The 27,500-nt window shown below is 40.3% G+C and overlaps 1 protein-coding gene across 26 annotated transcripts in view; it reads right to left on the bottom strand.

Moving 5' to 3' along the window:
* SYNE1 (spectrin repeat containing nuclear envelope protein 1) overlaps positions 1 to 27,500 on the bottom strand; it is a 464,577-nt gene that overhangs the window by 184,186 nt on the left and 252,891 nt on the right. For all 26 annotated transcript variants that reach the window (XM_082730051.1, XM_082730052.1, XM_082730041.1 and 23 more), the window contains 16 exons: positions 26,877 to 27,041; positions 23,928 to 24,245; positions 22,199 to 22,354; positions 21,889 to 22,059; positions 20,955 to 21,281; positions 19,140 to 19,292; positions 18,632 to 18,799; positions 16,520 to 16,696; positions 14,222 to 14,368; positions 12,088 to 12,213; positions 10,527 to 10,703; positions 9,285 to 9,550; positions 5,571 to 7,731; positions 1,830 to 2,167; positions 1,490 to 1,634; positions 132 to 350 (listed from right to left, as the gene is read on the bottom strand). In XM_082730051.1, coding sequence (XP_082586177.1) covers positions 132 to 350; positions 1,490 to 1,634; positions 1,830 to 2,167; positions 5,571 to 7,731; positions 9,285 to 9,550; positions 10,527 to 10,703; positions 12,088 to 12,213; positions 14,222 to 14,368; positions 16,520 to 16,696; positions 18,632 to 18,799; positions 19,140 to 19,292; positions 20,955 to 21,281; positions 21,889 to 22,059; positions 22,199 to 22,354; positions 23,928 to 24,245; positions 26,877 to 27,041 — 5,214 coding nt within the window. The remainder of the gene's footprint in view (positions 1 to 131; positions 351 to 1,489; positions 1,635 to 1,829; positions 2,168 to 5,570; positions 7,732 to 9,284; positions 9,551 to 10,526; positions 10,704 to 12,087; positions 12,214 to 14,221; positions 14,369 to 16,519; positions 16,697 to 18,631; positions 18,800 to 19,139; positions 19,293 to 20,954; positions 21,282 to 21,888; positions 22,060 to 22,198; positions 22,355 to 23,927; positions 24,246 to 26,876; positions 27,042 to 27,500) is intronic.

The raw sequence follows: 27,500 nt of genomic DNA, 5'->3' as shown, positions 1-27,500 counted from the left end.
GAGACTTAAAAAAAGAAAGGCTTGTTGCTTTACAGGAAGCCACTTTCTAAAAGGGAACAAAAAGTGCTTTTCAAAATACATTGTTTTCAGCAAGGAAACCGTTCTTTGAGCCCGTCACTCGTGGAAATTACCTTACTGTTAAAGCTCTTCCACTCCTCTACAGCATCTTCCAGTATCTTCTCCTGGTCCTGAGCCACCGCACGGAGACGTGTCCAGCGCTGCCATACGGTAGTCATCGACCTGCTTATGGCTGCTTTGCTTGCATCATTTCCAGTTGTTTCCAGTTGTGAAGTTTTATCCTCAAGGGCCACAACTTTCTCGTGGAAAGAGTTAACTAGTGACACTAAAGACTGAGACAGAAAGAGGACAAAAATGGTTATGAGGAGAGACTGATGTTTCAAAAGTCCTATGGATTTCCAGAAAGCCCAAAATAACCTGCAAAAGGAAATGTTCCTACCTATTTTTATTTTCCTCTGGTAACTCTTACTTTTACACTTAATTTTTTAAAGATTTTTTAACATTTCTTTATTCGACACAGAGAGAGATCACAAGTAGGCAGAGAGGCAGGCAGAGAGAGGAGGAAGCAGGCTCCCCACTGAGCAGAGAGCCCCATGTGGGGCTCGATCCCAGGACCCTGAGATCATGACCTGAGCTGAAGGCAGAGGCCCTAACCCACTGAGCCACGCAGGCACCCCTACACTTAATTTTTAATTGGCTTAGGCTTGAATCTTTAAAGGAGATAAGGTATATTTATGTCTTTACTGAAATTTTATTTATTAAAAAGAAATGTTTATTTGTGACTTGAGATAACATTTTCTCAATTTCAAAGGGGCAGAAAATATAAATGCACTGAATTTGATATTTAAATATGTTACATTCTACCATATATTGCTGTGATGTATGAGTGAGACTCAATTATTAGTATCTGAATATTATTTGAATTTATTGAAGTTATTACCAGGACACTTTTACTGAAATTTATTAAGTGTCATATCTTATCAGAAGCAAATTTCTCCGGCTTTTTGTGAAACTAGCTGTGCATTTCAACAGGAATCCTAAAAAGGTGATAGCATTTAATTAAGTTCACACTGCTGCGAAATGTGACTAAATGTATCCGTTTCACATTTAATATCCTTTTTGTAGTTAAATGCATCCAAGTGTGGGATGCCTGGTTGGTTCTGTTGGTTAAGTTAAGTATCTGCCTTCAGCTCAGCTCATGATCTTAGGGTCCTGGAATCGAGTCCCGTATCGGGCGCCTTCCTCAGCAGAGAGCCTGCTTCCCTTTCTGCCTCTGCCTGCCTCTCTGCCTTCTTGTGCGTGCTCTCTCTGAGAAATAAATAAATAAAATCTTAAAAAATAAATAAATAAAAAATAAACGCATCCAGGTGGAAATGAAGACTTACTGACTGACCTGTCTGGAACTCTCAGATGACAAAGACCCATTACAATTACAATGAAAGTATATTTAAAACAACAACCAAAAACTAACCTTGTGTTCTGACAATTTTCCTTCTGCTTCATGACTGGAAGAAGTCTTCGATAAAGAAAACTCAGACAATTTCTTTTCTGCATCATTCATCAGTTCGATAACCTCTTCCCTTGCTTTTTGATAATCCTGCCACTGGGCTGAACATCTTGAAAAAGTCAAATAAAAGCCAATAAACAACACAAAATCACACATTTCTGTGCAGAGCTCTGATGTCAGTATGACTAATGATACTTAAGAGAGAAGAATGAATTTATGTGCTAATGTACATCATTGCCATATTCCTCTTTTCCAGGTGAAAATTCATTTCCCTGAAATAGAAAAACTAAAACAACTCTAATACCTCTGCAAGAGATCCAACTGGACATGCGAGTCCTGCATTATCCTCTGGCTCTTCTCTTCCAGGGAAGCCATTTTCTGTGCTAGGTCCTCCTTTCCAGTTGGCTTGATGAGTGGGTCCAAGCTGGCTACCAGGCCTTGGAGCTCCTCCAGATGGCTGTGGAACTGATCTTCTGTGCTAAAAAATTCCTTGTGGCTTTTGAGATTCTCCTCTGCACTCTCCACATCTAGGCCATTGCCTGCTAGTTGTAGCATTTCATGAGCGTCCTCCAGCCAGTCGCTAGCTGCTTGAGATACCTGATAGTACCTTTGACATTGACTATATATTTGAGTTAACACAGCCTGAAAAACAGTAATTGCAAACACAATCAACTCTCAGTTGCAATGTATTCATTAGAAATAGTAGAATTTTTTTCCCGCTTCTTTTCCAGTCCTCAGTCACGTGGATATATGTGTATAAGGGAACTGATAAGTCGGTGGAATTTTTTGAGGCGCAATTCACCATTATCTTTTACTTTTCCTTCTGCTATTCTTATTATGATTTTATTATGGCATTAAAATAAATAAACCTAGACAGAAATAGAAATAGAATAGCAATCTTTTGGTGGGATCTTCACTATTTCTGAAGCTTTGCTCTCTCGCTTTTAAAAATAAATATATAATGCTTTGCAAATAGGAGAGGCTGAATATTTACCAACGTAAAATAATGTCTCAGTGGGTTGGAGTATAACGCCAGTGGGAATGCAAACTGTCATAGCCACTATGGAAAGCAGGATGGAAGTTCCTAAAGAAATTAAAAATAGAACCACCGTAGAATATAGCAATCCCACTTCTGGGTATTAGCCCAAAGGATAAATGAAATCATTATTTTGAAAAGATATCTGTACTCCCACAGTTGTAGCAGCATTTTTCACTAGTCAATGTATGGAAACACCCTAAGCGTTTATCCACAGTTGAATGGTTAAAGAAAATACAGTCTACAAAAATAAACTCAGAATGGATTAGAAACGTAAATGTGAGACCTAAAACCATTAAGTCCTAGAAAAAAACATAGGCAGTAATTTCTTTGACATTGGCCTTAGCAACATTTTTCTAGATATGGCTCCTCAGGCAAAGGACACAAAAACAAAAATGAACTATTGGAATGGCAACAGCATGAAAATCGTTTGCAGAACAAAGGAAACCATCAACAAAAAGGTAACCTACTGAATGGAAGATATTCACAAATGATATATCCAATTAGGGATTAATATCCGAAATACATAAAAAACTTATACAACGCAGGACCCTGAAATCATCACCTGAGCCGAAGGCAGAGGCTTAACCCACTAAGCCACCCAGGTGCACCGAACCTGGAGGATATGATGCTAAGTAAAATAAGCCATAGAGAGACAAATACCACATGGTCTCACTTACATATGGAATCTGAAGGAAAAAAAAATGAAATCACAGAAACTAAGCAAATTAGTGGTTGCTGTGGGGGATGGGGGAGGTTGGTAAAATGGTACAAATTTTTAGTTTTAAGTTGAATAAAGCCTGAGGATCTAATGTGCAACATGATGACTATTGTTAATAATACTATATTGTATAATTGAAATTTGCTAAGACATGAAAAATTAAATGTTCTCACCAAAACAAAAAATGTGAGGTGATGGGTGTATTAATTCACTCAATGGGAGAAATCCTTTCACAGTGTTTACGTATATCAAACCATTACATTGTATGCTTTAAATACCTTAGAATTTTGTTTGTCAGTTAACCCTCAATAAAGATGGGAGTGGGAGATAGGAAGTATAACAACCCCAAACTTCTCAACTGGCATTTGCCAGAGTAAATAGCAATTTCTGGAAGTGAACTAGTAGTCCCTAAGCCTTGAACAGAGACTAAAACAGAAAATTTAAGAATGGAAAGATGACCCCATAAAGTAAAATCCATTCAAATCCAGAAGGAAAGGGAAGATTATAACTGGGCAGCAGGGACTGGACAAGACAAGCCATCACTGTGCGAGCACATGTAGAAAATACAGGCAAGAATAAGGAACTTATTAAGGAACACTTAATAAGGAAAGCACTTAATAAGGAAAGAATATGGGTGGCCAAGTGCAGAATCAGTGATGGAGGTGAGTGACGCCCTGGGAACCACAACCTTCAGTCACTGGGGCCAAGACAATCAATAAGACCATCAATCACAAGATGCCCGAAGTAGGGACACCTTAACAGATGCAAGATTTTGGTTCCAAAATAAAAAAATCAAAAGAAACAAGCTAACAGGACAGATGACAGTTCCAGGTAACTTCTGTCCTGATTCTTCACTCTAGGGTAAATACTTTATGGTACAGGGAAATTAAAAAACAAAATAAAACAAAACAAAACAAAACAAAAAAAAACAAAAAACAACTTTTAACAGTGACCTTGAATCGACCAGCAAATGTAAGGTATACTAAATAGACTATAGTCTGAGAAGTCAGAACTTCAGCTGATGAAGTTTCCCAAGATTTTTCCCAAATGTTCAGACTAAAAAAAGATTTATTATTTGGTGTTAACCTTAATCTCTGTGGAAAATAAAATTAAATGATAGCTAGGATTCATCAGGCACTACTTCCATCTCCATCAGGCCCTACACTGAGAACACAAATCTGAGGAGGAAATATTACTATCTTTCTTCCATAGAGCAGAAGTAGAGATTTAAAAGAGGAAAGTCATTTGCCCCAGGTCAAATCACCGAGATTAAAACTCCCGTGTGCCTTACTCCAAAGCTTTAGCTGCGATGTTATCCTTACGATAACTCTCTTTCACTTAAATGGCTGGTTGAAATCCCATAGAACCGGGGACGGAGGAGAGATGTGGAAAAAAAGAGCCCAAAGGATAAGTAAGTGAACCCCTTGGGCACTATTAGATCTCTTATTTTTGAACACGCAGAACTCACAAGCCTCAGAACAGGCTGCAATCAGGTCGTCAAGCTGGGAAGTTCTCCCCAGGTCAAGGCATGAACGAATCTGACAGTCTTGCTTCTGCCATGCTGCAGGGGTGCAAGAGAAGAGGAGGAGAGGACAGAGAGGCGGGGCAGCTGATAGGCATCCCCCGGGGAACGTGGCTCGGCGTCAGGTCAGGACGGCATCCTGTCCGCAAGGCCTCCTTTACAGGCTCTTCCTCCAGCGCTAACCTAAGAAATGCCAGGCTTCACTTGGTTTAAAAAGGGCACCACTAATTTATACATCGCTAATTAATCAATTTTAGTATTAATGCATTCATGTGGGGTCCTGACTATATTAGTGCTATCATGTGCTATCTCTCCCGAAGGTGGGAGAGAACTGAGGTATTACTGTGTTCCAACGAAGGAAAAATCAAAATGTGGACTGTATGAGATTAATACCATGTATCATGCAATAAAGATACTAAAGATGATTCCATGTAGCATCAGAAAAGAAATACAGAGGCGTCTGGGTGGCTCAAGGTTCAATTCTTGCTTTCCACTCAGGTCATGATCCCAGGGTCGTGAGATTGAGCCCTGCATCAGGCTCTGCACTGGGCGTGGAATCTGCTTGAGATTCTCTCCCTCCCTCCCTTCCTGCAACTCCTCCATCCCTATCTCCTCTCTCTCTTTCTTAAAAAAAGAAAAAAAGAAAAGAAAAAGAAAAATACTGAATGAAGCAACTGTAACCAAAAAGAAAACCCAAGGAATTTCTCACAACTGTTTACAAATACGAAGAGCGGAAAAAAGAAAAGAGAAGCCCTGGCGTCCCGACCTGTCTGGTGCGTAGAGCTTCCTGAACGTCTCCGTCCAGCTCTGAGAGCTCAGCAAGGGTGTGCTGTAAATCGGCAGAAATCAGCTCTTTGGCTTTCGCGAATTTCTCCTTCTCCCTGTTACTCAGGGCGTTCAGTATTCTCAGGCTGGACTGTACCTCCTCCTGATGAATCTGGATCTTTCTGATCTCCTCCTGGATGTCCTGCAGGCGCAGGTCCAGGCACACCGGCCCACGGAGCTCTGCCTTCACGCTCCTCAGCCAGTCCAGGGAGCGGCTCAGCTCCGTCTGGAAGTCTATGCTCTGTACCATGCGGCTCTCACACTCTGTCACCGTTGCCCCGATGGCAGAAGTCAACCGTTTCAACTCCTCTTGCCAGGACTGGATCTGCTGCTTGGCTTTCTCATGAGCCAAGGGATCGAGGTGGGGGACCAGATCTTCAAGCTGCACGGTCACTCGTTTTAGGACAATTCCCAGATCCTGAAGATTTCCTGCCAGGGAGTGGAACTTTTTGAGCTTCTCCTCTGCGGGAAGGGTCTCCTCGTTCACTCTGGACTGCTCTGTTTTCACAGCCTCTAGTTGTTTTTCTAGCTGGTGGCACATCTTTTCGTGCTCTTGGTAAGCACTGGTGGTATCTTCCAGGAAGGTGACCCTTTGCTCTGTTTGTCGCTTCAGCCTGTGGTACAAGGTGACGAGGTGCAGCATCTTGTCTGGCTGCCACGGCTGACCTGTGCTTCTAAAAGTTTCTTTCTTCTGGTTCAGTTCATCCACGGCTTCCCCGAGGCCTGCCACCTCTCCCAGAAGGGCTCTGTAACCGTCCTGAAGAGACAGAGCCTCTTCGGCCCTCAGGTCCGTGGGGACTTTGCTCATCTTTAAGAATTGGTCTTCAAGTTCACTCAGAGACTGGGTCGTCAACTCGATCAAGGAGCCGTACTCTTTCCGAGCAAGAATTGCTTCTTGGACTTTATAGAACTTGTCTTTAGCCAAGGCGACAACTACATTAAATTGCAGGGGCAGAGCATTTAGCTTTTCATTGAGGTAGGAATGATCGACTTCATTCAGCGATGGCAACATGGCCTGCCCAGTTCTCTGTAGGGTAAGCAGGAGAGTCTCATACTCTGGAGATTGTTCAAGAATGTGTTGGTATTTGGCCAGCTGTGTATGCAGCTCAGGGCTCTCATTCATTAGGTTGATTTCAGGAAACGTGACAATATCTGCTTGTTTTAGCCAGTGACAAGCCTTATCAAAATCTTCCTTAAAATGCTTCCTAGAAACTAAATTTTTCTCTAATTCTTGTAGCCGATGGCTACACTTTTGTAAAACAGTGTCGTAGACGCTCTGCAATTCCTGAAGCTTACTGAGTACTTCACTCTTTTCCTGCTCTGGGACCCCTTTCATTAATTCACGACCTTGAGCCCAAAGTCCGGTGACTTCGTTCTGGTAAGTCTTGAGGCTGGCTTGCGCACTCTTACAGGTCTTAACTTGTTTGCTCACATCGTCGGGTAACAGGCAGATGTGCTCACGGAACATTATCTTTCGCTCGTGTTGCTGAATCTGGCTGGTCGCCTGGAACACCGCCATGAGGAACTGGGTTTTTTCGGACAAGGCCTTGTTTAAGTACTTTCGCCGCTGGCCCACTAAGTCGCTGAGACAATTCACGTGTCTCTGTGCCTCAGAGAGCGCCTTCTGGATTATCTGCCGCTCATTTAGCCCAAGATCAGCCATCACCCTGTCCGCGTCCTTTATGAGTGATTTCAGGAGCATCTGTTTGGCCTCGAGTTCACTGCAAATGCTGAGGTGATCCAGGAGGAGGTGCTGAGCCGCATCCGGCGGGGGGCTCTGCTTCAGGGCCTCCGCCATGTTGGGCTGTTGTTCTTCTGCCCACTCCATCAGCTCCTGAAACCTGGACCGCACCACATTCAACTCCTCCAGGTTGGTGACGGACACTTGGATTTTCCTTTTCACAAGGTCCTCGAGCTGAAACCAACGTTGTTCAAGGTGACTGGTCTGCTCTTTGACTAATTCTTTGTCATCTAAGTTCAGGTGTTCTATCAGTTTTTGCTTTTGATCTTTTAGATCCTCGATAGCCTGCTTTCTCTCCTGCAGTGCTAGGGCTAACTTTTTCAAAGCTTCTAGATGGACAGCTGTACTCTCTGCATCGGATCTATAAATACATCAAAAGGTATAAAAATAAATTAGCTTCAGTTAATATCTATGTCTGTTCATGCCATGTTAAAATTGCACTTCAACGTTTTCTTAAAGTGAATGCTCTAAGCTTTCAGTAGCTTAATTCATGGTTTACTGAAGAGGTTCTGTGATCATTATGGACCCATATATTTCTGTATCAAAGCTGAACCAAAATAAGATGCTTTGATACTTCTCTGTGCTTTTTCTTCTGGCTAATGCTGCCCTCCCATCACAACTGACATGAACTTCTAGCCTCCTCCTCTGGCTCTTATCAACTGAGCATGACCTGCATATTAACAACATCCTTGGCTGATTCATGTAAATACTAAATTTTGACAAGAACTGATCTACTGCATTCTTAAAGAAATTCTTAAGTTATTTGCGAGCTATGCACTCTCCTATGAGAAGAAGCTCCAATAAACAATACAGCACTAATTTATCTGTGAGATATAGCCGATGACTTTAACAGACACTCATCTGTATACTGAGATATTTTTTTGCGTATCATCAGAAATCTTTAAAAGTAAGTGTAAAATGCAAAGAATTCTCAACCCTTTGACTATAAAACACACATGAGAAAAAGGAATCCTAGAAGTTTCTTTTAATTACAAAATGATCATTTCTGAAGTATGAGGAACAGGCTTGAGAGGTAGTGTGATGAGATCTGTTTAAGCCTTATTCTCGGGTGTCTGTGGACCAACCGGATGGAGGTCCCTCCTGTAAACCCAAAATACAGGTTTTTGCTAGTATTGACTGGATTTATTCCAAAGACTAGTAGAATGCTGAGCAACGAAGAAAAGGAAACAAATCAGAAACCAGAGCACCTCCTTTCAAAAACACCACTATTGTTTAATTACATCTAGTATTTCAAGTTTTAATTTTTATAAATTGGTAAATCTAGGCAGAAGAAGTGTAGATTTTAACAATTATAGTGATCAGAGATATAGAAAACATCTCCATATAATGACCCAGTATATGTGGTGAAGAAATCCTCTCCAAACAATAAGCTGAGGGGTTCAATTGCCACAAAATCACAAATGAAGTACATTAATTGAATTTGGATTGTTCACTAATTTCTAGAATTCCACAAATACAAGACAATTTGACTGAATTAGATAGAATATACTACATTACAGAATTGGCAAGAAACCTATAGTATACATAGACTCGAGAAGGATTTATTTTGTAAGTTGATTAGATGATAGTCTTATAACTGATAATTAAACAAAACTAGAAATGCTGTTGGGATATTCTTTGAGGTTACAGTGTAACAGTCTTTGGAATATCCCTTAAGCTCATAGGGGAAATGGTACTGTTTTCAAGCATTTTCCTTCTACTCACTGGTTAAGTTAATAGTGAGCAAAAGAACCCATGACTCTGCAACCGTACGGCATTAGATTCTTAATAATGTTTTATCAGTATTTGTCATGATAGACAATACGATGTTTAAGATGTACATTTTTGATTTTTACAAAAATGAGGAAATTTCTGGCTTAGCATTTTGGTGAGCCACTGGAGAATTGCTGTTACCTGGCTAAGTTATCCCATTCTGTAGTAAATTTTTCTAAGAACACTTCGACAACATTCATACAGTCATGGTAATCTCTTGTTCTCTGAAGATCCTCTTCCCTTTGCAAGCACAGGTTGTTAGACTGATGACACAGATCTAACCACTGGTCATTTAAGTGACTTATTTCCTTGTGTTCAGGAGACTCCTGATTCTTGGTTAACTTATTCACTCTTTCTGTAATAGCGGTCACGGATGCCTGTTTGCACTGTAGCTTCTTAACAAAATCCTGAAGGAAAACAACAACCACAACATAAATGATGTGTCATAACCATCCCCCATGCCCCCATCCAATAAATACAGAGACATAGACACAATACTTCCAAATACTTCAGGTATCTGAACACTCTATAATGAATGGGTCATGAGGGACAAAGAGAAAGTCTAAAAATCATACCTCTTTATGAATACATGTTTTTAGGCATCTAAGAATCAAAGGGTAACTATATTTTCCTTTACTTCCTATACTTTGAAAAACATAAAGAAAACTGATAAATGTGAAACAATACTATAGTGAGTAAGAAAAAAAAAAAGGTAGTATCTTAAAATATTGCCCTAGTTTTCTAAAAATGTTTAAAGTTCATTTCTCTTTTGAGGAAAAAAAATCTAATTTATCTCTATTCTTTTTTCTGGATATGTGAACTATATTCCAGTAGAAAATATACTGGCTCACTATCACGGCAAAAAACAAATCTTGAAGTTTGTTAAAAATCTGGTACAACTTCCAATCAAGTTAATATAATTTAAATAATTTTCTATTACATTTAAACTGTGTGTAAATATATAATATAAATTCTATTTTTATTATATTTAAAATGATATATTAATATAATTTTACAGCTTAGTTAGATTTAATTAATTGATATTTATAGTTCTACAGCTTTAGCAATATTGTGATGAAAACTTGGTAAATAAAAAGGCTTCGTGTTTGTTTAATGAAAACGTCTTCTTGCTCTGTAGGCTAAACCACAATTCCTTCGTTCAGAAACAAACTACAGAGTGAATGTCCTTTGATCCAAGCAGCTCCTTGGAGCTCCAAGAAAATACGTGAATGTTAACTTTCTCATCTGTCCTTTCCTGGCACCCAGTGAAGGTGGCTCTGATTCAATCTCATTCCTTACATAGCTATACTGATGTGGAAGGATCGGCGGCCACACTCCGGTCGTAGTCCCCTTCATCTCCTCTGGAGACCCCTTAATTCCTACCTTCACTTGGGAAACCATGTTCTGTGCAATGTTGAGCTCAAGTTCTGAGTGTCTCCTCTTCAAATTCTGGAGCTGCTGATCTGCATCCTGGAGGTAAATCCAAAGCTCAGCCTTCATGTGCTTGATCTCTCCCCAGCCCTGAGTCAAGTTCTGTGCCTGGGCGAGTCTCTGTTCAATCTGAAGAGAACACAGAGGCAAGACTTAGTGGCAACAGACAGAAACATTTAGGTTGAGTGAATCATACGTGTCATCCTTCGGGCCATCCATGCACACAGGCCAACATACTTGTGCACGTGTGACATATATGCACACATCACACACACACACATACTCTGTAATAATCCAAAATGAGTTCTTTATTTGCTTGAAGAAAAGCAGATTTTCTTTTTCTATTTATATTTTCTAAAGACTTTATTTTTTTTTTTTTGCATTTTATTTTATTTTTTTCAGTACTATATTTTCTGAAGACTTTAAATGTCAGAGACTTAGGCCATGTGATTTCAATTAGTTGGGAAGCTCTAGAAGTTTTAACAATTTATTAAGTCAGAGCTGCCTTAGTGGTTTTTTTATATCGGGCATTTTAGGGGACACATCTGCTTGACTGACTCATGAATCTGGTTTTGGGCTTAATTAGAAAAGACTAATATTGTTCTCTAGTGTGCACTTGTCAATACTTACAAAACACCGAATAGTGAACGCTCTGGGTATATTTTTAGATCAGCTTCCTTGGTTTTCAAAACCATATAATTTATTTCAATAAATAATTTCTCTAAAAAATAAATGAATTATATCATCTTTTATAAGGATTTAAAGAGAGATTTGCTTTGGTAATATAAAAGTAGAAAAAAAAACCTACATTGTTTTCATATCTACATTATTGAATTATTTAATTTCTTCTATACTTTTTTCCTTTATGTTCTTTTACTATTTGGTGAATACTCAGTCAATTAAATATCAAAACCAGGTTTTTTGTTTGTTTTTTTTTTTAAACCTGAGCATGTTGCCTGGACAAGTTGAAGGCAGCACGGGCCAACACGTGAGCTAGATGCTGCCATCTGCTGTGGGTAAGTGCTGTGAACCCCTCACAACCTTTTTCCACTGAGCCCAGATACAGCTTCTGGATCTTTCTCAACACCACCCTCAGGCACTGCCTGCGGATTAGGAAGGTCCTGACGGAGGGCATGCTCTCTGCCATCCCTGATATAAAGCAAGAATCAGGAGCCATATTATATAAAGTATTACCTAAAGAAAAAGTTGGAACAAAAAAGAATTAAAACGTGAGTGGAAAAATCAGAAAAGAAGAGAGAATGGTAATTAAGGAGAAAACAGGAGGTGATGATTGGCAGCTCCGTGGAGCTCAAAGTACCAGTTCGGTGGCCTTAGTACCATCAATGTGCTTACTTTCTGTGACTTACTTGAAACTCAAATATCTATTTACTATAATGGCTGTAGGAGCAGCAGGGAAAGAATAATCCAAGGAGACAGTTTCTGTCCCATCTAGCATCAGGCAAGAGGACATAATAATACAGACAAATCCAATGGGATGTTTTAAACATTTTACCATTTGCTCTGTTTGTTGAATGTCTTTTGCTGTGGCTTTCACTGAGGGGTTTGACAAGTCACACATGGAGCAAAGAAGATCCAAGTAAGTCCTTGCCTGTTCCTGCAAAGCTCTGAAGTGTTTGACCTGGAAAAACAAACAAACCAAAACCAAACAAACTTGTCAGAGTGAAAGAGAAACATGCTATTTTTAGACAGCAAATATTTGTACTATTTGTAATCTTCGGCTGACATTTCAAAAATAACCTTGGCATGCTCCATATTTTCACCCTTGTTATAAATGACACACATTCGTGACTTGCAGGAAGGCATTAGAAACACACCGGCAGGGATCCTATTTGTCCCGCAGCTGCTTCTCAGGGTAATCAGCCTGTGGGGTCTAGAAAGGGGAACACCCAGGGAACTTCTATAACCTTTGCAGGTTCCCTGCTCCCATTCTAGCGTGTTTTCCATTTCAGAGAAAGGCTCAGTAGCCTGCCCTGGCCTGCTTCTTCACATGGTTTTGCACATTCTGGAGACAGAAGGGAAAAAGGTCATTATGCATTTGTAGACTTCACTGGAGTTTGGGAAAAACGCAGATGGCTGGGCTCTTTTTCTCTGCAGAAAGTTCACGCAGTCTCTTCCCTTTCCATAACCCCAAGAAAGGCTGGTACAGGTGGGTCTTCACACACAGAAACACAGAGAGGCGTGTTTCTGTGAAGACGCCCTCGGTGAATGCAAGCTCTACGGTAGACACTGGGACAAAGGAGTACCCCAAACGAAACCCTCATCTCCATGGAGCTTGGATTCTTATGAGAGAGACAGATAATATGCAAACACATAAACATGCAGTGCAATGTTGGCAGTGAGAAATACCACGGAGCAGAATAAAGGGAAGTAACTTTGATGAAAAGGCACTGTTACTTTGGAAAGAATGTGCCTCCAAGACCTCTCTGAGGAACAGGACTGAATCCAGGGAGGGAGCAAATCCTACCATGGGGTGAGAAGGGGTCAGCCGGTGCAAAGACCTGAGTGACCCAGCAGGCGCAAAGGTCAAAGAGGTGGGGGGGGGGGCAACCCATGGACGACCTTACAGGGGAGTTGACTGTACATCTGAGTTTGTTGGGTTCATGCATCTATGCCTTTTCGACCTCAGAAATCCTGACATTTGAAGCCAAGTAAATTTTTGCTGGGGGGCTGTCCCGATCACTGCATGGTGCTCAGCCGTTTCGCTGGCTGATACTAATAGCATGACTACCCCCCCAGGGGTGACAGACCAAACTGTCTTCCGACATTGACCACCCTTCCCTTCTGTTTACAAATCATGTGCATTGCAGTATGACGTTTGAATTTCTTCATAACTTTCAGAAATAAGTATACTTGGAATCATCACTTTACACATAAAACCACTGAGGCTCAGAGAAATTAAGTGACGTACCCATGGTCACCTGCTGAGTAGTTTATTAGAGTTGAAGTCTCGGTCATAGAGCCCACGCTCTTTCTACCAGGCTGACCATCGGTATTGGGTCCACCTTCCTAGCTAGAACATGCACTTGACTAGAGTCAAGCTCAGAACATGCACTGTTTCTGCATGGCCTACCAGCTCAGCATAGTTTGCACATTTTTAAATAGAGAAAAAAACCAAATTCCCTAACAGGTGAAGATTGTCGAATTTCAGTGTCCATAAGATGTCTTCCCGGAACATAGCCGTGCTCATCTGTTTCTGTACTATCTAAGGCAGAGACTCCAAAGCCCATAAAGCCTCAAATTATTCACTATCTGGCTCCTTAAAAAAAAAAAAAAAAAAAAAAGTAAATGTGCTGTACTTGAAACAGGGTTCTCTTCTCCAGGAACCAACAATCCACAGCTCAGATGCAGACCGCGCTCCTAGGACAAGCACTGCTTGTTCCCCGAAAAGACATTAAAGCAGCTTTTCCGCCCCCACGTGTATGTATATGTATATATATGTATACTTTTGTATACTTTTATGCCCTCAGGAGCTTGGATCTAGTCAAGTGCATATTCTAGCTAGGAAGAAACTTATGTATACTTCTATGCTCTCAGGAGCCAGCACACATGTGGCACTAATAAGTACTCGATACAATTTCATTGAATGAATGAATTACAGCATAATATAAATTTCAGGAGTCTACTACCTGCTTCACGGCTTCTGCCCTGCTAAGAGGTGGATGCTGGCTTGGCTGTAGATCTGGCTGGACCGCAGACAGCCAGGCCTGGCACTGCTGCACTGTGTCCTGTCGGCTAACGTGCTTCTGAAGTTCATGTTCCAAACTCTGGTACACCTGAGACAAAACAATCATGCTGTCATTATGAGAGTGTTAAAAAAAAAAAAAAATCTCTGCTGATCTCTATAAAGATCACTGGATGCCAGTGAAGCACGCAGACGAGTCTGTGAATTTCCCCCACAGGACTCCCCAGTACTATATCCCTATCTAAGGAGTTTGCATAAGTTCCAAAATGTTGCGAAGCTCAGTGACCATCGACAGTGTATAATTTCTCAACCCACACGTTATAATGTAATAGCCTGATTAGGGAAAGAGAATATGGGCAGGGTTAATGTTACTGTAGAAATGTGTTAGAATAATGACATCTTTGAAGTAAATTGTCAGACATAAATCAGAGGGTTTTCAGTCCCCAATCCCCATGGTATAATCACTGCACTTTTTGTCGAACCTAGAAACTAAACATAAAGATAAAATACCATATCCTGAAAGGTAACTGATACTTCCCTAACTGAAATGCTTCTGCTTTAAGAATATGGTCAAATTGTAACTAAACTATCACACAGGGAAAGGGATAGCTGAATGTCCTCATTTCATTTTAAAGCTGTGTTCCAGAATAATAATGATTCAGAATAATCGAAATATTTTCTAGTATGTCTATTCAATTAATAGATCCTTAATCAGCCAATCAATTTCCATTTTATCCATAGACATATGTGAAACTATTATGTGTCTCCTTGAAATCAATGTGAAGTTTACCTCTAATGTTTTTCTGAGCAAACTATTTTATTTTAAAAAAGAGTAAGAAAGAAAGAAAAAAGAAGGAAATTAAGTTAGCCTGGCTTTTTATTAAGACAAGTGAAACAGTAACTGATTCTGCTTCTGTCTTCTATTAACTCATCATCTTCATCTGATAATTGGTACTGTCTCTTATTTATTCTTATTCTAGCAGAAATAAAAGACCACCCACTTGAAGGTGGTCTGCACACTGGCTGTTCTTCTCATCATTTTTACCCACTTTAATTATGAGGTTCTGATTATGTTCTTAGAATTTCATCTGTTTTTTAAAAATTTATTTTTAAGCTACATGTTTGTCTTTTGAACATTGACTCATTTTTTTTTAATTTACAAAATCCTTAATATGCAGAAAATGCTTACTACAAAGTGTTCAAAATCATCTCTGTTGGAGGAGGGCACTCCGTGTCATCATTTTCAATTATCTGTTAGATTTACTTTGTCCCTCCTTCTTTCTCCTTTTTTAAAAATTCAAATTCAATTAATTAACATATAATATATTATTGGCTTCAGAGGTAGTGGTCAGCGACCCATCAGTCTTGTGTGACACCCAGTGCTCATTACGTCACGTGCCTCCTTAATGCCCATCACCCAGTTACCCCATTCCCCACCCCTCTCCGCTGCTCTTTTTTCTTAACTTTTCAAAAGTGAATTTTTCAAGTCTAGGAAGTCAACTAGCATCACCCAGCATTTTTTTTTTTTTTTCAAATCATGATGAAGACAGAGAATTTTTCCCATGTCACATGTAGATCTCCACTTCTTACTGGCTAGCCCAACAATAAAAATACAGGGACTTTTTGCGGAGCCACTTAAAAATTCTAAAATAATAAAAAACAATTCACATATTTTACCCAATTTTTGTTAGAAGTGTAATTGTTATTTATCTTAGATTTATTTCTGTAACATTAGGAATTCCATTTTTGTGGAAGTACACCCATTACATTATAACTCAAATTTGGTACTAATTCCATCCAGTTGCTATATGAATTCATAAAAGTACTAAATTTGAGTAGCACTTAGGCAGCACAGAGTTAAACAGAAACTAATTATTGTAAAAAACTCCAGAATAAACTTACTTGGGTGTTGGAGAATAAATGGCAAATTAGAAATACTGATAGTGTGTGAATAAAAACAAATAAAATTAAATTTTTTTTAAATTTTTCATACCCAATCTACAAAATAAAGGGATTGGGTAAAACTGAGTATCTGATACTCAGCACTTCATTATATCCATCAAATGTCTGATAGTTCTCGTGTCCACAGGGAAACTAGGAAACCTATCCTCTTATTTCCTGTCTGGACAAACAATAAAACTAACTGAAAAACTGAAAATCAAAGGTACTTTTAAAAACCTCTATGTTGTATAGAATTCCTCCTTAATTCATCATCGCTGTAGAATGTTCCAGGCGTACTCACCCTCTGAGCTGTACTGCAGATAGCTGAGTAACTGTCCCTTGTGCCCTGCAGATGACCATGCACATTTTGTTTTAGTTTTGCTTGAAGGTGGTCTGCACATTGGCTGATCAAATTGTCACCTTTCATTTTAAGGTTGTTCAAACGGTCTTCAAAGCCAGCAATTTCTTCCATCATTGCCTGCAGAAATGGAAGAAATACAGAGTTTTCGTAATTCCATTTATGGAATTTATCAAACAAATTTCAAATTTATCAACGTTTAAAATCAGTAATTTCACTGTTTAATGATGTTTTTAAAGAATTTTGCAATTTGTCTTGATTCCCATATTAACAAACAAAAAAAAAATGTATGTATTCAGGGATACTCTAATGGGAAGAATTATTGAGTTTAATGGATTAGCTTATTTAGGGGTGATGTAGAGTGAATTCATGGCTGATCTCAGTTATAGTTACAGAGATATCTGTTCCATGGTGTTATTCACAGCAAAAAGGATGTTCATATATTTTTTAGCTCTATAAATTATAATTCTGGTATAATTTATACCTAAAATAATCTAATTACTATTTAACCTAATTTAAGAATATTTAATTTATCTAATAATATAATATCGCACTGATATATTAATCTAATACCTAATTGGTAATTTATATCATACCTAACTTACACTGAGTAGTATTTATACTAATAAAAATAATATTTACCATGCAACATTTTTTAAGCACCTGGTATAGTCCAGGAACTATATACATCTCTGATAAATGTATATTATTATCTTCATTCTACAGATGAGGAGACTGAAGCAGAGAGAGGCTATATAACATGCTCAAAGTCATACAACCAGAAAATGTCAGAGCCCCAGCCTCTGGACCCAGAGCTGTCTGACTCCAGCTCGTACACACCACTAACCCCTCACGTGATCTCTAGTGAGCGCTCTCACAGACGCCTTATGGTGGGGAATCAACTTTTTAACTGAAGCTTTAATTTCTTAATGCTATACAATACTAATATAAGTGGCACATTCCAACATAAGATTTCTTGGGTTGATAGATCAGTATATTTAAGAGAAACTCTAGTGGTCCCCAGCAGCTCACGGTCCGTCACTTTTGCGATGGTGCTGGGATAACAGTTATCATATATCCACCATATGGAAAAGAACCATTTGTCTTCGAGCTGTTACAGAACTACCACATCAGAAGGGGACTGAGGCCATTTCCTCAATTCCTAATAGAATACACTGTATAGTTACTTTTCTATACTTTGCTAAATAAAATTTCCTCCTACATGTAAGGATTCCTGAAGCCTAGAGAAAGCTTGGAAAGCCTGGCTTTCCTAAGATACACTAGAATGTCACCACATCAGGACTACAATTCAGTTTCCCATTAAGGTCACCAAAAGTACTCCAAAAAATTGTCACCATATGACCTCTGTCCTCTGGCACATAAAATTACTACAAATATATGTTAACAAAGCGAAGAACACTGCGTATCGGCATCATGCTCCGTGGCTTACAAAATGCTTTCATGCACATCATCACCTGTGAGGACCACAACAGCTGTGACGGGGCCGCTCTCATCACTGCTCTTTACAGAACAGAGAAAGGGGGAGACTCTGAGAGGGGGCGTTCCCTTAGCTGGGAACCCCCGAGTCGGGCTAGAATCCGCCTTTCCCATTACTTTCCCTGTATCTTATCTTTGGCTCCACTTTTCTAAAGTACAGATAATCTCTTCCTCTGATAAATTACTTAATAGAGATTAAATTCTGTGGGGGAAAAGAAAAAAAAAAAAAACCTGTTAGCTGGGAAAAAGGCCACAATGTGTTCAGAAGATGAAAGCCAGGATTTAACTGTTGTTCCTTCACTGAAATGTGGAATTCAGCAATTCTGTTATCAGATGTTCTTGAGACTGTGACCTGATTCTTTAAGTACAGTCATTGTGATTGAGAGATGGGCTCGCTCGCTCTCTCTCTTTTTCTCTCTCTCTCTCACACACACACACACACAGAGACAGACACAGACAGACAGACACATACACACACACACACACACACACACACACACACGGGCATAGCTGCTAAAACCACACTGCATTCTCCAGCTCTTCAGAGAGGAGGCGTACCTTGTGGTGGGCCAGTTGCTGGGTAATTGTCTCGAGACTGCTCGTCTCCATGAGGTCTGGTGCCACCAGTCTGCCTGACATCTGCAGCAGCCCCTTCTCTACTTCTTGGAGCTCACTGTTATAATCTTCGTGGTCTCTGACTTTCGCCTCGAGGCTGCAGACATGCTCCTGTGAAGCCAGGTGCCCATTAGAGATGAATTTCAAGCCAAAAATCTACTCAGAACTGTTTTATATTTTTATTTTTTTATTTTATTTATTTATTTATTTATTTATTTTTAAAACCCCATGCAACTCACAGGGTAGGTACAGCCACAAAAAATTACCAGGAACAGGAAAAACATAAGGAATCATCATGCCATTTAAAATGACGATCCAAATAAAAGGAAAAAGACTGACTCATACCAGCCCTTAATTTTCTGATAGATTTAAAAAAGAAAAAAAAAAGGCAAGACCCCTTTCTGACCCCCCCAAAAAAGCGCACATTTTTATTGAATTTGTTTTCTCCTACCTTTCCTGCACCACAGAGGTCCTTGTAATCACTTTGGAGCTTATCTATTTCATCCTTTAAAGTGACGTCCTGCACGAGCTCCAGGAGAGCCTCCCCCTTCTCTCTCACTGATCTGACGGAGGGTTCATGGGACAGCACCACTTGCTGAAGTGACTTGAAGTTCGAAGAGGAAAAATAAAAGAGCCAGTTCATTCATCTCCATGGTCAAGGTGAATATATGCCTATGTCCGTGCCACGTGCGAGACGACCTACCTCAAATAAAGCTCCGATGTCTATTTTATAAATAGATATTAGAGACTAATTTTTATGGCTACTAAAGTTTTAAAATACAGAGTAAGAGCAACGCATCGAACAGCCCTCAGCTCACGTGAAGAGGGATGCACCGCAAAGAATTACCTTTGGCTAAATTTAACCTAGTTCACGTTTCTGGCTTCCACCTTACTTCTTCCACCCGGGAAAGAAAACGCAACACAAAAGGGAGTGAGGTGATGTCATTTGATGCCGAGTTCATGAAGTTAATACCAGCTTGAAATGGATGTGAAGTTACAGAGACAGGTTCCCGCTGCAACATCGCTGTGATAGGTTAAAAGTGCTATTTAAATATAACAAAAACTCAGTTGAGGGGAAAAAGGGCAAAGTAGTTGTGATCTTATGTGGCACCTTCGAAGGCATACTGCTACCCTTGGTGAAAAAAAAAAAATAAAAAACTAAACAATGAGGGACAGGAATAGACATACTGGTTAGAGGAGGGAAAAGCTTCCACATGAAAATCCCCAAGGTAAGTCATCACACTTTAATTCTTATAAAATATTGCTAGGGGCACCTGAATGACTCAGTGGGTTGAAGCCTCTGACTTCGGCTCAGGTCATGATCTCAGGGTCCTGGGATCGAGCCCCACATTGGGCTCCCTGATAGCAGGGAGCCTGTTTCCCCACCTGTCTCTGCCTGCCTGCCTACTTGTGATCTCTGTCTGTCAAATAAATAATAAAATCTTAAAAAAATATTGCTAATAATTTGGGTCAAATTTGGAATATAAATTATTCCACATATAAGCCTCCACAAATTCTTTCAAAGATTTGAGCAGGTGAAATCTCTCTCTCTAGACACATATATAGCTACAACCATGTCACCATTTATTCTTTCAAAAATTAATTTTTTTAAAGATTTTTTTTATCTATTTGACAGACAGAGATCACAAGGAGGCAGAGAGGCAGGCAGGGCGGGGGGTGGAGGAAGCAGGCTCCCTGCTGAGCAGAGAGCTTGATGCAGGGCTGGATCCCAGGACCCTGAGATCATGACCTGAGCCGAAGGCAGAGGCTGTAACCCACTGAGCCACCCAGGTGCCCCCAAAATTAATTTCTAAGATGTTTAGCTACATTGGTTAATTAGAATTTCTTTTCTTACAAATATAGTATCTCATTTTCAATTCACCATAGATCAACTCATAGGCATTGGTACCAAAAGATGAAGGAAAGACTCTATATGACAGGCAGAGAATGGACAGGTGTGAGATCCTGATGCCGGGAAGACGTACCTGCAGCAGCCCTGTGCCTGAGTCAGGGTGTAGAGCAGATCTCCACTTAGTGATACAATCTTTGAGTATCAGGCAAATAGGATTCCCGAACGGAAAACTAAGTCTGACATAGCATACCCAGACAAATAAATCTACATCACGCACACCAGTAGGATGGGCAAGTTGAGGATATTTTCCAACACCCACTCCGGGTAGACACCCACCAGGAGTCACGTTCCTCCCGTGCCCTGCCTGTGTGCGGGACCTTCCCACCCCTGCGTCAGCGAGTAACAGCACATTACCTTATATTTCGATAACTGAGCTTTTTTCTCATATAATTCCATTTTGGGTTCTTCGGGAGTGTGTAGGATTTCTTGATATTCTGATATCCACTGAGTTAGTGCTTTGTATTTATCTGAGAACTCCTTCGCCAAGAGGAGGCCTTTCTCCAGGGTCAGGTGCTCTTTCCGGACCGCACTGGTCAGTTCCTTCAACTGCTCCATGTGCTCCTGGATCTCTTTCCTTAAAGTCTCTGCCTCGCCGTCCTCCAAGTATTTGAGAGCCCTCTCTCCTTTCTCTCGGGCTGACTTCAGCAAACCATGGCCTTTCTCCATGTCTTTTAGCAAACCCTGAGGAAGAGAGTGAGCAGGAAGCAAACAGGGAGTTAGTATTTCTCTCCTTTTAAAGAAAAGGCTTTCGAGTCCCCATTCTCGAGTTTCCCCTTAAGACATGTTTTTGGAGCTTTATAAAGAGGTGATCTGCCAGGAAGCAGAATCTTCTCTTCTTTATTTAAGATAGGTTTGAACAAGTCTTCATCAAGAGGTCATTTCCAAATCAGAGAACATGATGTTCTTTCCATCTCATTCTCATTCGTCTCATCTCACGACTAAATTCTCGTTTAGAATTCCTAAAGATCGGAGTAAAAACTCTTTTGTTAATACGTGGTGCCAGGAACCAGAGATAATTTCTTTTTCTCCTAATATTTAAGTGTCAGACTGGAATTCGGACATAAGCAGCCAAGTCTAAGTCATTCAGATGACATCACATCATAAGTAACTGAAAGCCAGCGTTTAGACTTATACAGATTATAAGAATATTTGGAGTGAAGCATGAGCCACGGACCATCACTCATCCGGGGGCAGGGATAAACATTCATGCCCACCATGTCTGCGCAAGGAAATGGGACAGCAGTGTGGGAAAAAGGCTGAGAGACAAGCCCCATGTCTGCACACCTACCTCCAACATCTTCATTTTTCTCCCCATCATCGCTTTATCTACCCTGTCAATTTTGGTGGCGACATTCTTGAAGTTTTTATGAGTAGAGCTGTACCATTCAGAATAGGAACTTAGGGATAATTCTGATTCCTCCAAACTCTGAATCTCTTCCTCCAAGAATTTTATTTGTTCCTTTAAAAGGAAAAAGAGAATCAGACAGTGAATTACAGACCTGTAGCAGTGCGTTTCTTGATAAATGTGTGTCTTCACCAGAAGTTAATGCGAGGGAGAACATTCGCTGGTGAGATCTGCTGGCCCGTAGCCCACTCACCAGCACTTGGAGAAGAAGGGCCTGGTATCTGGAAGTCAGCTGGGTGGCCTGGCAGCCCATTCGGCTGCTCCCGTGGCTCTCGTCCAGCACCTCCTGAGCTCTGGCTCCCACTTCCTCAACTTCGTCTTTGTATGCGGTGACTTCTTCGTGCCACTTCTGAAATGACAGAAACGTGACAGGAACAGGATCAATCTGAGGCCTAACTGTGTTGGGCAAATATATGTGTGTGTGTGTATCTTCTTTTTTTTTTTTTTTTTAAGATTTTATTTATTTATTTGTCAGAGAGAGCGAGCACAGGCAGACAGAGTGATGGCAGAGGCAGAGGGAGAAGCAGGCTCCCCGCTGAGCAAGGAGCCTGATGTGGGACTCGGACCCAGAACACTGGGATCATGACCTGAGCCGAAGGCAGCCACTTAACCAGTTGAGCCACCCAGGCGTCCCTATATATCTCTTCTTAATAGGAAATGATTTTACTGTAGGTGCAGAATTTATTTATTCTGAGATACAATTCTGGAAAACATACCATATATAACCTTCATGAAAAATTTTATTATAGCACTATGGTAAAAACTGTACACTTCTTATTTGGGCACTTTTCTGTATATACTGATCTTATTACAAGAAAAAAGTATAAAAATATATAAAATCTGGGGCTCCTGCATGGCTCAGTGGATTAAAGCCTCTGCCTTCAGCTCAGGTCATGATCCCAGGGTCCTGGGATCCAGCCCCGCATCGGGCTCTCTGCTCAGCAGGGAGCCTGCTTCTCCCTCTCTCTCTGCCTGCCTCTCTGCCTACTTGTGATTTTTGTCAAATAAATAAGTAAAATCTTTAAAAAAATATATATATATATATATATAATCACCCTAAAAGGAAATGATGTCAATGTATGTTTAGAATATATTTGAGATATAATTTTGAAAACATGTCTTATATAACCTTCATGAAAAATTGTATTATAATAACATGATAAAAACTATTCTTTATGAGTTTGAATAGTTTTCTGTATATATTACACTGGTTTAAAACTTGAAAAAAAAAGAGTGGCATACATTGTTGTATCTTCTGTTAGATAAATCTTAAAGTAGATGAATATGGATAAGAAATTCCAAAAGCCTGGGGCACCTGGGTGGCTCAGTTGGTTAAGTGTCTTCCTTCACCTCAGGTCATGATCCCAGAGTTCTGGGACTGAGCCCTGTATCAGGCTCCCTGCATAGTGTGGGGTCTGCTTTTCCCTCTCCCTCTGCCCCTCCCCCTGCTCATGTACACACTTTCTCTCTCAAATAAATAAAATCTTTAAAAGAAAAACTCCAAAGGCCTAAGCATTATTTTTATCATGCCTACTGAATTTGCATAAAAGTTAGTAAAAAATTAATTATCAAGTATTATTTCAATGTACTACATTAGAGCCATTTCATATCAGAACATTAAACTTAAATGATTTCAATACTAGCATTCATGCGTCTTTATAAAACAAGGTAATAGGGTATGGGAAATGCAAAATACAAAAAATACAAAATACTTCATTAAATTACATTTTGTTAAAGACTAATTTAAGATTCTATTTAGTAAATGCTGTCGCAGAACATCCTCTACAGTAATTCTTTTTTATAAGCAGAAAGAGATTTTGTAAAATGTAAAACTTAGACAAAAAGTTACTAAATATTTCAATGAAAGAAACTGCAAGGTCACTGTTGCTTTAACAAAGATCGAGAATTTGCAGGAGTTGTACCTTCATCTGATGTAACTGCATCTCCTTGGCTGCCCGGCTGGACTGACGTCCTGTCCTGACGCTCACTTTGCTCTCCAACGTTTTGAGCCACTCATCTACTTGCTGATACTTTTGTTCCATGAGCCTCAATTTGTTGACTACATTATTGAACTGAGTCCGGGTCTCAGACAGTCTCTGCTGGTAGGCCTGCCAGTCCTGTCGGAGAGACTCCAAAGCCCGGTCCTCAGTCTGGGGGATGCCCGATGGTATCACCTCCTCTCTGGCGTGCAGCACCGAATTCAACAGGGCCTGCCCCTCTGCACAACGCACCTGTAGCTCCTGCCGGGGAATGGGCAAAGGCACGGCTGTCACACCGCATTCGTAGTCCACACCTGCATGAGTTACCATGTCTCACCCAAGTCACCTGTGCCAGCCTGAGCTCCACCTTAGACAAGAATTATTTTATTCTGTCTTATACAATGCAAAAAAAAAAAAAAAAAAAAAACAGGTATCTAACACTGAACATCATTTCCCAAGTAAGAGTGTGTGGCCCTCAACGCCTAAAAAGTTTCCTATTATGTTTTGTATTACAAAAAAGTTTGCCAATCCTGAATTAAACTTAACTTTAAAGTAATTAAGAATATTGGAACAAAATTTCTGTTTGTGGACATTTTCTCTTAATTCAGGATTGGCAAACTTTTTTGTAATATAAAACATAATAGGGGCGCCTGGGTGGCTCAGTGGGTTAAGCCGCTGCCTTCGGCTCAGGTCATGATCTCAGGGTTCTGGGATCGAGTCCCGCATGGGGCTCTCTGCTCAGCAGGGAGCCTGCTTCCTCCTCTCTCTCTCTGCCTGCCTCTCTGCCTACTTGTGATCTCTCTCTGTCAAATAAATAAATAAAATCTTTAAAAAAAAAAAAAACATAATAGGAAACTTTTTAGGCATTGAGGGCCACACACTCTCTGCGGCAACTATTTAAAACTCTGCCATTTCAGCACAAAAGTACCCAGAGATGATATATAAGTGAATGGGTATGGCTGTGACTCAATAAAACTTTATTGAAAATGTAAGCATGTGGGCATTGGCTGCGGCTTACTGGCGCTCACCCTAATTTATTAATCTTCCCAATATATCATTCTTCCTTTATTTTATAAGTTTTCTCTATTACACAAATCATCACTGTATTAGGTAAATTCTTTTATATCCCATGCTTCAAGTTTTAGTCTGAAGGAAAAATATGGCTCAATATTTTTATAAGGTATATGTTCTATACCTCTAAACTGAGCCAGATCAGGCCTTCAGTTTACACAAAATAACTTGGGATCGTGCTCCACAGAGCTGACCCATCCCCACGAGGTGAGCTGTTGGACCTCAGGAGGCTGAAGAAGGTCTGCTGGGCGGTAGAACATCACGATTCCCCAGCCCCTTTTCCCACCACTAGCATCATCCCTCCTTATTTTAGGGTCTGTGCTGTCTCAAAATAAGACAATGTAAGAACTAATGCATGGCGAAATGAGAGGTGGGTATCAGTTTGGGCCGCAGTACTACTGACTGAAGGGAAATACTTTCTTCTGACCAGAACAAGAGAAACATCTGCTGGTGACGAGTAACTTACTGGCTCGGCTCCCACCCAGAAGGCGAGAGAGCTTGGTAGATGCTTGCCAAGATTTTGAAGTGAAGTGCTGAGAGGGGTTATTTAGCAAAAACAAAGCCAAATCTCGTAAAATAAATTACAACAACCACATGTGGCCGACGGGGATACCTATTCTTTTGAAACAGGATGGATTAGATCCTTACTTAAACTAATGAAATTAGGACCCTTTTAACTTCTGCTTCATACATATTTCATGAATGGAGCTCCTTGCTCCCATCTCATTTAATCCTTCCTCAAGACAACTCTGTGGAGGACACTGTGTGAGAGAGGTTCTCTCCTGCCCAAAGTCATCCAGTGTCCGCTCCCATCAAGGAGTAGAGTCCAAACTTCCTAATCCCAAACTTGTGCTCCTGCCATTAGACATTCCCCCAAAGCCACATTTCTGAAATAGCCAGAAATTCTATATGCTGATTGTAACCATCCTAGTCCTTGTTTCTGCTTTGTGCAAGTTATAGGTACATCCTGCTCAATCCTGAACCAGTTCTCATCGGGGCTGATACTCTTGTCAGTAAATTCCAATGCACAGCTGGTGCCACAGTTGTCTCATTGGCCTTTCTCTGTTCTCTACTGTGTGTGCCTGGTGGGCTCTTCTAAGGACACCTCCTAACCCCTCCCTATTTCTCTAGGTAAGATGGGGGGCTCTCTTAGGTGTTCCCCTAAGATCCCTTGAACCAGCCTATTCCTTATCACATTATACATAATGATCTGCCTCTAGGTCTGCATTTCTCACTAAATGGCAAGTTCCTTGAAGGCAGGTATATATTGTAATCATCTTTATGTGCAGTCTCTGCACAACATTAGGTCTTCAAGAAATGCAGAATGGGTAAATACGTGAAAGGGTTAGGAGCACTTTACCCACTAGGTCTGCCATCTTGCCCCGCATGCTGGCACTTCTTCTAGCTCTTCTAATTCCTTCTTCAGCAGTGTGGGAGCTTTTGGTTGAAACTAGATGGTGTCATCAGTTTCACTTTGAGGAATGTCGTGTTCCATTGACCCCTGCTGCTAAGATCCACTGCCAATTCATCCTCTAGGGAGTCACAGGCAGGCGGGCCAGTCAGGACCATAAATTAGACCATTAGCCGCTGCTGTCAGAGGCCGCCTTCACAGCTGAACAAATTCCTCAAGTCCCAGTCCTACTCTGTCTAAATTGCCCACCAAAGATCTCCACGAGTATACTACAGAGATCCTGTGAATCAGGATCTCCCTTGATAACTCTCAGCTCTTTATACAATTCAAGGTTATATTAACTTCCCATGGCTTAAAATAATAACTGCATGTTCAGAATGAAAATTTCTTTAAGATGAAGGAGACTTTACCTGAAGATGCCGCAATGTTGTCTCGTGACTGTCAGCATCGCCTTCAAGGACGGAATGTCGGTCAAGCTTGTCTTGTTCTTGTCCCAGCCAAACTTCAAATGCTTTTAGGTCTCTCTGGTACTCTTGGTGCAGGCGAACTAGCTTTTCAGACCTGGTTACTGCTTCCTATTATCAGCAGTTAAGATGATTAAGATAGGAAAACATTACTACATGCAGTGGTGATGTACTATAAGAATGTAATGTTGGGATTTTAAGAAAACATGATTATCAAATCACTGAAGTATGATTTCCTAGAAGAATAAAGTGTCAAGGCTTACATAAAAAAATATAAAAACATATTAGCAAGATGAAAGGGGCCTTGAAGATTATTTTTTCGAAATAATTACCTGATCTTTCCATTCCTTATGAAATGTAACCTGGATATGCCAAAAAATGAATTAACTTTATGTGTTATATAACACAGTTTTACTAATGAAGGAAACTGAAATTCTCATAATGTGCTATAAGTGAGGATTGGGACTCACTGTGGATTTAATCTTCCATGTACTTGTCTAATAAAATAGGATGTGCTTGAAAGTTATTTTTAGTTTCTTGGTGAGGCCTAAATAAGAATTACAAATGTTA

This window comes from Mustela nivalis, assembly GCF_964662115.1.
Source record: "Mustela nivalis genome assembly, chromosome: 5".
NCBI lineage: Eukaryota > Metazoa > Chordata > Mammalia > Carnivora > Mustelidae > Mustela > Mustela nivalis.
Note: the sequence above shows the minus strand (reverse complement) of the source record. Positions and strands in the feature narration are given on the sequence as shown.